The sequence below is a fragment of the Ciconia boyciana genome, chromosome 2 (genome assembly GCF_034638445.1).
Source record: "Ciconia boyciana chromosome 2, ASM3463844v1, whole genome shotgun sequence".
Taxonomy (NCBI): domain Eukaryota; kingdom Metazoa; phylum Chordata; class Aves; order Ciconiiformes; family Ciconiidae; genus Ciconia; species Ciconia boyciana.
The window spans coordinates 72,824,026-72,837,737 of record NC_132935.1 but is presented as its reverse complement, the minus strand read 5'-3'; the positions used below and the strand labels follow the sequence as shown (position 1 = coordinate 72,837,737).

At 42.8% G+C, this 13,712-nt stretch overlaps 1 protein-coding gene across 2 annotated transcripts in view; it reads right to left on the bottom strand.

Annotated features, from left to right (window-relative positions):
- The window catches only part of EPB41L4B (erythrocyte membrane protein band 4.1 like 4B), a 180,720-nt gene that overhangs the window by 101,193 nt on the left and 65,815 nt on the right, over window positions 1–13,712 (bottom strand). For both annotated transcript variants that reach the window (XM_072851334.1, XM_072851335.1), the window contains exons 3-4: window positions 5,704–5,746; window positions 3,416–3,494 (exon numbers count right to left, since the gene is read on the bottom strand). In XM_072851334.1, coding sequence (XP_072707435.1) covers window positions 3,416–3,494; window positions 5,704–5,746 — 122 coding nt within the window. The remainder of the gene's footprint in view (window positions 1–3,415; window positions 3,495–5,703; window positions 5,747–13,712) is intronic.

Below are 13,712 nucleotides of genomic sequence, written 5' to 3'. Positions count from 1 at the left end.
TCATCTTTCTGGCCCCAATGGCTGGAAAAATATCCCAATTCATTGAGTAATCATAACATTTTCATTAACTTGCTCTTAAAAAAAAGGACCTTTGGGATCACTCAGATACACTCTGCCACCTTCAAAGTTCCCATAGCTTTCACTAAAATAAAAAAGAAGAGAACATTTTTCACCTACTTGGCTGTGTTCAGGACATTGTCCAAAGCCTTGCTGTTTAGGGATGTGCCCTATCTGAGCATACACCACAGCAACCTAAATGTTATTGACACTCCAATGATCTCCTAAACTGGGCCTTGCCCAATTCAAGCAAGAATCGAACTATAGGATCTAGAGACAAAATGCAATAAAGGCAGGAGGACTTCAGGGCTACCTTCTCAAACAGAAATACAGAATATGGAAAAAGTCCAAACTAGGCAAAAGGAAAAGCTCAGACTGAATTTTCACTTAAAATAGCAGAAAAGTTCTGAATAAAAGAAATCTGAATTCCATAGAGCCCACACATTTATTTAGGAGGCCAAGTAGGAATTTACAGCCTTCAAACTGTAGTATTATTCTAAGCTTTTGCTAATCCTCAGTTCTAGGCATGCTTCATGTTTTACAGCCACTCAGAGTTGGGGTTTGAGGTATGCAGAAGTGTCCCAGGCCATGCAAGAGCTCTGTACAGGACAGGATGGCACAGGCAGGCTCTGCACTGCTCTGGACACTGCGGGGTGAGGCTTGCAATGATGAGTGACTCAAGAGAAGCAAGCATGAAGCACTATTGAGTGTCAACCCAGTAAATGTGAACTTAAACTTCTCCCATCTAAGGAGATAGGATGCTAGAACAAAAGACAAAGGATGCTAGAAAGACAAAGTGTTTTTCATCACAGAGGATGTGCTGTGAACGTGGTGAAGGATGAATAGTTGGAATTAGACAGGACAACAGAAATGAAAAGGAAGATTAAAAAGACTTCTCATGATAGACTACAGCAGAATCAGATTTATCCACGTTGGCTCTGTGTCACATCTCTGATTCACATACTTGGCTAATACCTGACTTGCCAATCAAACCTGGGTATTTGCATGCATAGATTAAGGGTAGACAAGTATATTTCCTGTTCTTATTGTTTTCCCCTGATGATTCACAATCCCATGAACTCTTCTAAATTTGCAAGAAAAATCTGGGCAGTGCTTCTATCAGTGTCAGCTGGCCTATGCAGCGCTGCAGCTCTGCTCTGGTTGGTATGGCTTGCTCTTGCTCCTTTTCTGCACGCAGAGCGTTGGCATCTCTATTCTTGATATTCCAAATCGGCAAAATACCTTAGAAAATTCTCCACAACACACATGTACAGACACATTCCTCTGTTGTTTTTCTAACTAAACTAAGTAGTCAGGTCCCATAAAAGTGACAGAAGATGTCTTCCAAAATGTACTGGATTTCAACTGTGTTTTTAAATTGGAAAAAGACAGAGCGGGGGAAGGGTTTCAACGCTTCCCCAATACTGTGCTAATTATGAGAAACTGGAGTCTACTAGAAAACAGGTCTCCACAAGGAATTTTTAACACCTCTCAACCAGGGCAGTCCATGGTTACTGTTAATGATAATTTTCCTTCCTCCTGTTACTCTCATTCCATTCCCACTTGGAATAATTCTGAGTATATAGTTGCTAATCTTCACTTTTTACTCAACATGCTACACAGAAAATATGATCCAGTCAGCATAAAGAGTCTTAAAAAAACAGCAACATTCAAAATTACTTTCCCCAACAAAAAAGAAAAACACAACTATTTGTTCACTGTAAAATCAATTTCAGCTCATTTTCATTTTCCTTCCATAGTTTCACAGTGGTCTTCCGTCAAGCTCATAATTAAAAAAAATTGTTCATAACACTGAAAATTTAGCTGACTGAAGTGTTTTTCTAATTAAAATAGACTTCTGAAATGCCATCTTTCAGCAATAATTAGATCACAAAGCATCAGAGGTTAATATTTTCAGAGGAAATGTCTTACTCTATCACAGCAATGATCACATAACTCAGAAACACACATCTCACAATGACTAGGATCATATGCTTCCAAGGATTAAGCAAGAAATCTTGCGGTAGACAGTAATGGAATAATTTGACCACAGTGGAAATGTAATACTTGTCAGACATGCACCCTGATGTATGAAGACTTACATCAATTTTCAGAAAATATATATTATTCCTACTAATTTAACTGCATTTTCTCACGAGAGATGCCCCCACATCATCCAGGTTTTTAGATTCTCTAAGATCTTATACTCAATTACGTAAGTGGCAGGGAGTTCTATAGGTTAATTATACATTGTACAGGAATATGCCCTTTTATTGAATTAACACTGGTGCACTAAATTGGTAATGGGTATTAAAGCCTCCATGTCAGTCTCATAAGGTGGTGACAATTAGCTCTTTGATCTTGTCTCAGGCAGTGAAAAAAAATACATGGTCAACACAGCAGATATGAAAGGAGAAAGTAAACATATGCCTGCAGGCATAAGTTTAATGTAAATATCACATGCACATGAACTACAACAATCAACAATCTTTAAACACCTTAGGCTGATTGGGAGTACACTAATTATTGCCAAGCAAATTAGAAGACACAGAAGGTGCCCTTTGGTGAGAAACAGAACAACAACAACAAAAAGATAAACCAACATTAAGATAGATGATTACTATACAAAGAAGACACAAAGTTGGCAGATACAAAAGAGAATTAAACCCTTTTCCTCCAGCTGCTCCTTTCCCAATTTTCAGAATATCCTCTAGATCACACGAGGGTGCTACGAATCCAGCAAGGTATATTCCTCATAGCCCAGAAGACAGCCCACCAGACTGAAAAAAAAGACCTCCAGGTATTCCAAGGTGACTTTACACAATGCAGTCTTTACACCTTTTGCACTGCAGAGAACTTGTGGGGAAGTGGAAGAGATTCAATCAACCACCTGTTAATCAAGAACTCAAGCTGTCTATTCCCACAGTTCTGTGGCTTTTGTACCATTATTAAATCACCCCCAAGTCTCAGAGCAAGGGGGACAAAGCAGAGCACTGGCTTTTTAGCAGGACACGATGGAAAATCCTCTCAGAGGTATGGCAGGTATTGCTGGTGTAAGGAGCAGCTGTCTCCCAGCTGCAGCTCTCCCCACCCAACGCTGCCTTTCTTTGCTAACTTCAGAGCACCAGAACACAGCATCTCCTACAGACTAAAATGCTTGGAGAGGCCCATGAATGGTTTTTGGCAGCAAATAAAAAAGATGATGTTTCTCTGACAGTAGGAAAACACCTAAAGAGTCAGACAAAATGACTGCTCTTAGTAAGAAAGCTCAAATCACCTGCTTACAGTATACCCATGTACCTTAGATGTCCTATTTACCCTTCTGCCAGTCATCCAGTTAACCATGCATAGTTCCTACCTTGTAAACTCCTCATGAAGGTTGTTCGGTTCTGATGAATAGTACTTAATTCGAAAATGCAACGTGTAGGGAGGTCCAACTGTATATGCAGAGATTTTAAATGGGGAAAAAAAAGTTTACACTAGTTGCAGTTCTGCTAAGGCAGAACAAGAGCCACCACCCCACAACCCAAGAAACCCCAAGTGAAGTATGTTTTTCAAATTCTTCAAAGAAGCAAATATTTCATGTTTTTAAATTTAAAAATGCATGCAATAAAACAAATAACACATTACCATACTTTACAATACTCTAATCATTAGATTAATCAAGCAACAGTCCATTTGGCAAACATATTTTTGTTCAAAGAGGTGTGCCCCACAGCATGCTGTGAATGACAGCAAGTTCCAGGTACACTGCCTGTGGCTGGGGACCGGGGAAGATGGAAGGGAGAGGGAGGGAGAAGGGAAAAGGTGATGCTTCTTGTTACCAGGCACAAACAAAACTCCAAAAAAATCCCCACCCAACAGATCAGCTTTCGACTGATACACGTGAATGAGAAAAGGTAAGATAAATAAGGTGAAAAGTGCTGAAGAGGACTCTGGAAGGCACCCACGAACGCAGAAAGCTAACAAATTCCATGAAGTGGAGTTGCAAGAATTGTTGTTTTCTAATGCCAGAAGGTGAACGGTAGATCTGACTTGCTATGTAACACAGATAATAAAATGTTACCCAGCTACCGTGAGACTGTGACCAATGCATCCTTATCTGCCTAAGCCTCATCTTCCAGACCAACAGCCTGCTGGTATATTAAGTGCTGGAAAAATGACTTTTTCACACCTTTCTAAGGTGTTCTGTAACACCACATCAGCAGAGTATATATGTGCCTACTAATGATCCATTCTACTAAATGACGTGCAGCCAAAACTCTAATAATTAGAGCTTTGACTTTGTCTCCAATGATAGCTCTAGAAGACAGGTTACAGTACCCTAGGCTGACAGCTAGGCACCACTGGTAAGGTCTGCATCAGCGAGATAATGACTCTTACCTGCCCACTGCTGGGAAAAAAAGAGCAGTGAGCAATATCCATCACGAAAGAGGAACTCTTCTCAAAGCACCTGCTGAATGCAAGGTAAAGAAAAGTATCCTGTTGTGAGACAGACCTTTACAACACTCATCAAATTGCTTCCCTCTTCGGCGTTCCTCAGGGCAGAGCTTGGCCAATTTCTTTTTAAAACGGGCCCTTCACAGATTAAACACAGACAAAACAGTGCAACTAAACTGGTTGAAGGTGTTACAGAATTGTTGATTTTCCACATTTTAAGCAGGTCAAGAAAGCTATCACAGAAAGTGCACCTGCAAATCACTTAGTCACTTAAGGTAAAGCAGTCTGTGATGTGATGAAAAGGTGAGAGAAAGCCGACCACCAAAACCCTACCCATAGCAGCTATGTTTACTATCTATTCTAGCAGACTGACACCCACACACCATAGGGTGAAAGCAAACTGTTCTTCTTCAGAGGCCTTTAGGACAACTCCACCATTGACAAAAATCATCTAGATATTTGGATACTTATCAGAAAGAAAGGCAAAGCACCACTGAAGCAATCAAGACCCATCTCTGTGAAGTCCTGCAAGGGAGGCAACAATTTCCTTGCAAAATGCTATATTTTAATCTCACAGAAGCGATATTATCAGTTGGCCTATGGCTGTTGCCAACTGCAGTATATTAACAAAACATGTTTGTGCCGATGCTGTACCCAAGCCTGCAACTAGATTATTAGAGATCCAGGAGCAACTTGCCTACCTTAAGCCAATTTCCACAAAAACCTCAGTGGCCAAACCCCACCGCTCCACCCAAATCTCCCTTTGATGAAACAGCAGGTATTTCTGCTAGTTTTATTTATAATATACAAAAAAGAGGTTAACCATTACACAATTAAATATTTTCCAATTACTCTCTGAAAAAAACCCCCAAAATCTGTTCTGGAGCAGAAGCAATGACAGAAACCGTGATCTGTGTCCAGGTAACCTGATTTCACAGATCAGACTGAAATTACCTGGCAAGCTACTCTGCCTCAGACAAACAGCACATGCTTAACGAGGGCTACTGAAGGCTGATCTATTGCTTATAAGTGCTCTTGCATTTAGACATGATATAGTCAGCCAATTAGCCATTAAATTAAATCTATTTCCTAAGAAATATTCATTCCGTTAAAGGCCATATTTAAACATTCACAATCACGCTCAAATACTCTAAGTTCAAATTCTTAAGGAAGTACCAAATAAACAGGCAGAGACATGGTACTTACTTTTTATCTGCTTCTTAATGAATTTTGAATGGTCCAACCAGTGCTAAAAAAAGAAAATCCACGTTTAAAAACAGTTCCATTTCAACATTTTGTTGATACAATAAACTAATTACAGTAAAATTTAACAGATAAAAATATCTTAAAAGGAAATACTGCCATATTTATTTGCTAAATTTCTACACATTTGCGAAAGTGTTTATTTGCACATTTACCAACTTACCTTCTTTGATGGGGGAAAGCTTGACTTACAAATGTATCAGTACTGCCAGGGAAGCTTCACTCTTCCAGAGAGGAAACCTCAAAATCCAAAGCCACAAAGCAGTGGTGTGTGAGGCAGACACCCTTTCGTCCCCAGGTTTGACTGTTGCCCAAGTGCCCCTGAGGACAGCAGGCCAAACCCCTGGGTTTCATTCTCCTTTCAACTCCCCGGTTTGATAGAGAGCCTCCAGATCTCGTACTGTCCTGCCTTCCATTGCTCCATAGCCAAATTTTTTCAAGATAAGGATGAAGACTTAATCCCAACTAAAAGCATTTGGGAAACATTGATGCACACCCCCCTCCCCTTTTTAAACTAACGGCAAAAGATCTTGCATAGATGCAACTATGACGACAAAAAAGTATGCTTCCCAGCAAAGTTTATGCACTCCCTCATCAGTGCAAGTTGCATCTACAGAAGAGTACCAATAAACACTCTCTGGTGTAAATTTAGCCTAAAACTTTGACTGTCTCTGTGCAATGTCCTACACAAGGCTGCAATCTGATTTGAAGCAACCCCATGTAAATACTCCTGTCACACAAGGTAATAAAACAGTATTTGGACTTCCTTGAAATAACTGTTTTTCTATCTTTATGTATAGATTTATTTTAAAATAATCAACTCTGTACAATGGAACAAAATCTTAGGAGAAAAAAACCTCTTCCTTTCTCCCTATTAAAGCATTCATGCTTTCAGAAAAAGGAGAATCTCTGAATGACTACTTATCATTCCACTAACACCGTGCTACCACGGCTAAATAAATGTGAAAAATTATTTGTTGGGTAGTAATGCTGGTATTTATTTACTAAGTATATCCTAAGCCAAGGAAAAAATGTATTTATCACAGGTATAGAAGGGTATAGATGAAAAATCTGACAACTTATGACCCTCGAGGTAGATAAATCTCACAAAAAAAGGAGAGAGAGAGAAAGAGAAATTGAACGATTATTCTGAAGGTGCTTTTATTTGCATGAGACTTGCTAGACTCCCTTAGGTGAGGCTGCCAAGGAATCCATCTTTACAATCTGAGAAATCTCTACCAGAATGGAAAGAAAACATTACAGCAGCTCATACAAATACATTCCTTAGAGTTGCAAGTGATTTATTCTGTCTCTACTTTGCTCTCTTATGAAGAATTACACCAGAAACCACAGCAGTTCACAGAAGCTTTGTGAACTTTCAAATATTTTATAAGGAAAAAATATCATCATTGAAACTTTTTTTTTACTGAAATGATGCACGTCTGTTACTTTCACACCTCCAGGGTAGATTAATTTTTTAAGCTTCAAATACCTAGCTACAAAAATGTCTTTCTCCTCAAAATTTATTTTGGCTAAAGATAAACTACTCACAAAGACAAATATACTGATTCCATTAAAAGAGAAGTTTAGCTTCATGTTAAATAAAACCAAACATTAGTAACATCTATACTACAGGCAAAAATCCTTCAGTAACTTTTCACCTGTGGCTCATGTTAGTACCTTGTTCAGAAATCAGTGTTGCACAACCTGAACAACAATAATGCCTAATGAAATAACAGCTGATAGTCCCAGTCTTGGAATGCGGTGTTCTAGGTGTATTAAAACTCAAATAACAGCAAGGTTCAAACTGATTATTCGTAAAGTGTAAATACTTCAAAGAAGGTTTAAAAATAACTAGCCAGACTCTAGGAACTACTAGCACAGAGCATTAAATGAGACGATAGCCTAGACAGGAAACCATCATTCACCCTCCATACCCAAGCAGCCAGAGGCAGACTGCTCCAGGAGATAAAACACAGCAAGAATTAAACTCATGTCTCTTCAGAAGCAAGAATGAGCTGCCATTTTACCCCCATCCCACATTGCACATCATGGTGCGATGTGGCCACCAGATCACAAAATAAAATATGGAGGTAGCACATGGACTGGCGTATTATTGGCCCAGAGTCCCCAGGCCTGGCAGTTCTCATGCAGATTTGTGAATCAACACCAATTTAAAAACCAGATATTTTGTGCAACTTCTGTGAAAATCAGGCTGAATTTCAACACTCCTTTGCCTCAGATAATGTCGGAGGGCTTCTTCACTCTGGAAATCACACCAGCTTTCCAAATGCCCCTCTGAGCTCAAGAAAGTTTATAGCATTGTAGCTAAAGCCAAAAAGAGGTTTGGGCTTGGCTACATATTGCTTGCTCAAGAACAGGAAAGTGAAAGCAATTAATTCTGAAGTCTCACTAGGAAGCTGAATAAAACCAGAGGAGCCTTTTGGTCTCTTGGCACCTATGACTGTAGCTCTGCCTATCTTGTGCTCTGGCTAAACAACTGTACATCACTTCAGGATCTGAAGTCATCAAAGAAACTGAACTATGGATCTCACAGTGTAGGACCGAGGCTGACCACAGTCATTTCAACTATATAATGCCACATTCCCCATATCCAGTCTGGACTCAGAAGTATCAGTGCAGAAAAAGGAGGAGGAAGGGGATTAACTGGTTCAACTGTTATGATAGGAAGAGAGTGTCTAAGCTACTTTGCCCACAGTAGGGGGAAAGAAAAATAACCCAAACCTGGTCAAACTTCTGGTAATCAAGATTCGATGGTTACTTTAGAATAGAACAGAATAGAACAAAACAGAACAGAATAAATAGTTCTGTTGGAAGGGATCTACAATGATCATCTAATCCAACTGCCTGACCACTTCATGTTATCAAGTGCATTGTCCAAATGCCTCTTAAACTCTGACAGTCTTGGGGCATCGACCACATCTCTAGGAAGCCTGTTCCAGTGTTTGACCATCATCTTAGTAAAGAAATGCTTCCTAATGTCCAGTATAAACCTCCTCTGGTGCAGCTTTGAACCATTCCCACATGTCCTATCACTGGATACCAGGGAGAAGAGATCAGCACCGCCCTCTCCACTTCCCCTCCTCAGGAAGCTGCAGAGAACAATGAGGTTGCTCCTTTAATTCTGTCAGGTAAACTGCCAGTTCAAATGCTGGATTAACTTCCATTTATTCCTGTTTAATCCCAGCATAATTTCTTTGCTTTGCCAAATGAATACTGTTTCCTATGGTATTAACTGACAAAAATACCAGCAGTCACTCGTTGGGATTCATGTGTTGAAAACACAATTCCACATGAAAGAAACACCATTTTTAAAAAAGATTTCTTAAAATACTGGAAGCACATATTTATCTCAGCATGCTCCCCCGTTGATCACTCACTTTATCTAACTGAAGAGGAAAAAATAAGTACCTCAACACTTTGTAAGCGGTAGCAACCAATATTTTCTCAAAATAGTCACGCAGCAAGGGAAAGATGTATTTGCATCAAGATATAGCAGATACACGATAGCTACTGGAGCAGTCTATGTAAGGACCACAGTGATTGCCAAATGAAGACTGAAAACGGGGAATACCACAGGTTGACACAAACCCATCACACACCTGAGCTTTGCAAATTCCACCGCTTCTCTACTTGCTTCCTAAAAGAATGAAAAATCCTTGTCTTGATCTATACAGCCCTCAAAGGCGACCTGAAAAGGAAAAAAATTGTGTTTGACCCTTTTTGGTTGGCTTGCTTTGCTAGTTTAAAATGCATGAAGAACGCCTTGAATAGAATGTTTTCCCTTATGCTTATTTATATACTTAACTATCAGTAAGAGAAAGCCTATTCTTACTGGAAGTTTTATTTGCCCTCTGAAAAATATTGCTTAAATGCTTTCTCAAGCCTTACCTGGAGGTACAGGGGGGAGAACCGTGCTAAATGCTCAGGTTCAGAAAAGAAGGTGTGCTAAACAAAAGCTGGCACCTTTAAAACCAAAAGTCAATTATCCCTTCAATTGTCTTCTGGCTGTCTGATTTCCTAGGCACCTGAATCCTACCAAGCTGCCTGCCATTAGCCACGTGGCTTTCTAAAGCAGAGAGGATAAAAACATATGTAACACATGGAAAGAAGGAATCACCAAAAACAAGTCAATAAAAACCCTACCCACCAAACCACAGTTTGGGGACTTCTCTACACGTATAAAGTTAAAAAGTAACAAAGGAGAAAAAGCCCTTTCCTCTTTTCTTCTGAAGGTCACCTTTTAAATATTATTATGGTAGTAACAGAAAACCAAACGAGAATTGGGGTCATGTAGAAACTCAGGGACTACACAAGCATATACTTAGAAACAGTATAAGCTGCCAAGAGTTCACAGCTTAAAACAACGAGAAGATCGTTCTTTACACTCATATAAGTTTCTCTGATCCATCCTAGAAAGTTATGTTCCTCTTGAAAATGTAGATGCAGAGAAAAACTGCTTTTAGATAAATTGCTCAGATACAACTCAAGATTTAATGAACGCCAGGGGTGATACCGGTTAGTATTTTCAATAGGAAGCAGGGTGATGGGACACAACGCACCTCCGTAGGGTTACTAATGACTCCAAACTGCAGACAGAGAGTGAGCTGGGTCACAGAAAGGCATTCCTGAACTGGCTGGAGAAATTATTTAAATAAGGATTCTGTGAGATCAACATGGACAATTACGGCACTCCCAAATTACGGAATCAACCCCAAGGGAGAGGGGGAGGAGAGCACCTGGCTTCCATCGGGCTGCTGCACCAGGGTGACAGGAGGAGACTCTCAGAGGGTCACCGAGGTCCTTGGGGCCTGGAGATGGGGGTTTTTCAGTCTGAGGACAAGCAGCCTACCCAAGGGGTGACTGAAGATGAAGCCAGACCCTCTGCGGCAGCGCACAACTAATAGCAACAGATCAAGCAAAGAATTAGAGAGACAGCTTTTGCTTTGGTGTGGTGGTTTGACCTTGGCTGGCCGCTAGGTACCCACCAGGCTGCTCTATCACTCCCCCTGCTCAACTGGACGGGGAGTGAATATGGCGACAGGCTCGTGGGTCAAGGTAAGGACAGTGATATCACTCAGCAATTACCGTCACAGGCAAAACAGACTCAACTCAGGGAAATTAATTTAACTTATTACCAATCAAATTGGAGTAGGATAATGAGAAATAAGAACAAATCTCAAAACACCTTCCCCCCACCCCTCCCTTCTTCCCAGGCTCAACTTCATTCCCAATTTCTCTACCTCCTCCCCCCAAGCAGTGCAGGGGACGGGGAATGGGAGGTGTGGTCAGTTCATCACATGTTGTCTCTGCCACTCCTTCCTCCTCACACTCTTCCTCCTGCTCTTCCCCTGCCTCCTACAGGAGACAGTCCTCCACAAACTTGTCCAGTGTGGGTCCTTCCCACGGGCTGCAGTTCTTCATGAACCGCTCCAGCATGGGTCCCCCATGGGGTCACAGTTCCTGCCTGAAAACCTGCTCCAGCGTGGGCTCCTCTCTCCCTGGGTTCACAGGACCTGCCAGGAGCCTGCTCCAGCATGGGCTCTCCACGGGGTCACAGCCTCCTCCAGGCACATCCACCTGCTCCTGTGTGGGGTCCTCCACGGGCTGCAGGGGGACAACCTGAGTCACCATGGTCTTCTCCATGGGCTGCTGGGGAATCTCTGCTCCAGTGCCTGGAGCACCTCCTCCCCCTCCTTCTTCACTGACCTTGGTGTCTGCAGAGTTGTTTCTCTCACATATTCTCACTCCTTTCTCTTGGCTGCTCTTGCACAGCAGTTTTTACCCCTTCTTAAATATGTTATCACAGAGGAATTACTGACATTGCTGATGGACTCAGCTTTAGCCAGCAGCAGGTCTGTCTTGGAGCTGGCTGGAACTAGCTCTGTTCAACATGGGGACAGCTTCTGGCATCTTCTATCAGAAACAACCCCTACAGCCCCCCTGCTACCAAAACCTTGCCAGGCAAACCCACCACATTTGGAGAAGCAGTACTGCCAGGAAGAAGTGCTGGATTTCACCCTTAAGGTCCCTTCTAGCTGCTTCACTGAGCATCCTTTTTAAGAGTGGGCAATAAACAACAACAAAACCCCCAACCAATAAACCAGCAAAAAACCCCAGTAAAAATGCTTTCCTCCTCTCCTATTTGGCCCTTTGGTGACTGCATCTGGACTCCTGTGTCCCCTCCTGGTCTCCCCAGTCCAGGAAAGACACTGATGAGTGTTGCATGGGACCAGTGCAGGGCCTTAGGGATGGTGAGGGCTGGGGCACACGAGGGCAGGCTGAGGGAGCTGCCTCTGGTCTGCATCGAGAATGAAGGCTCAGGGGTGGACCTGACTGGTGACTTCAGCTGCCTGCTGGGAAGCTGTAGAGAAGAAGACGACTGACTCTTCTCAGAGGTGCTCTGTGGCAGAAGGATGAGTGGCACCAGATCCAGGAGAAATCCCAGCTAGATGAAACAAAAAGATTGTCACCATGAGGCTTCTCAAACAAAGCACAGGTGCCCAGACGGACTGTGGAGCTGCTGTCCTTGTGGGTATCCAAACATGACTGAACAAAGCCCTGACAAACTGGATCCAACTGGGGCTGCTCTGAGCAGGAGCTTCGATATATGCACCCCGTTCAATAGACAAGTTTTGGAGGCATCTTTCAGGATGCTGCTCTACAATCTCACCTACCTGACTTGAAGGGGGGGGGGGGGAATGGAATGCACCTTCTGCTCAGATAGCATTCACATCACAAGACTAAGCTGGGATTAATGAGGGGAACAGTTTGTGTTTGGGCTCAGATGAGACCAACTTTTCATAAAATACTGGCAGGATCTAACAACTGCAAGAGTTTCAGGCTCGGTGGCTCAATCTTGTTTTAGACCCTCCTCGGATACTGCTGCCACTATCTTGTTGAACGGAGCCCAGGCACAGTGCTATAGTGCCACATCAGCGCTGTCGGAGGTGTTGGGAGCAACCTAATCAAAGTGTGAAGTTATATCGGTTTTCTAAGTTGTCTCTGCTCTGAACAAGGCACTGGACCAGCTGACCTCCAGCAGTCCCTTTCAACCGACATTATTCTGTGTGTTACCAGTTGTACAGGAATGAAAACAGCAGTTCTCACGCCGAGTTGTCTCCTGCCCTGTGAAGCAAGGCAGCTACCTCCTACAAGTTAGAAGCAGCGGGACAGTGCAAGCAATGCTGTCCAGTGGCAGAAGGGCAGACGGAGCTGTGGTAAGAAAGCTCTGCACTGGGATCTTGGGAAGTACAAGGCGATAGATGCTAACTCCAGAGCCCTGAGGGCACCAATAGGCCTTAATGGCCCTTACTAGCCCTATATGGGACCTCCAAACACATATCCTGTGGCATTCATGAAAGCCTTGCTGTCCCAGCCTGAGTCTGCACAGAGCCATCTCAGAAGCATCCTGATATGTGCCGTGGTTTATCTGCAGTCCAGATAGACTACACATGAATAACGGAGAGCTATATGGACATCCTTCAAGACTATTATCCCAGGGCACACAACAGGAGGTGGAGGGCTGTCCCTGTGCCCAAGGGGCAGCCTTTGGGCAAGCAACATGGCAGGTGGGAGCAAGCCCCAGGAAAGGGGCCCTCAGCCCCCACAACCTTCCTCCTCCTCCCACATTTCAGCGTCTTTCAGGCCACAGGCCTCCTACACCCAAACACGCCATATTTGGCCACGTGCATTGGCCACAGTCACAGTTGCCATCACAGTGGCCTCCTGCTGTCACCAGCCACTTCGCCTTTTGTCCCAGCCCTATAAAAGCAGGGGCTCCTGCAGCTGGCCCATAGTTTGCCGAGCTTCCAAGCCCTCGGATGCCATGGTATGAGGCCCAGACATGGCAACCCACTGAAGAACAATGTGAAGCCCATGGGTGTCAATCCACCAAGGCATGGCATGTGGCCAATGGCTGCCAATCCACC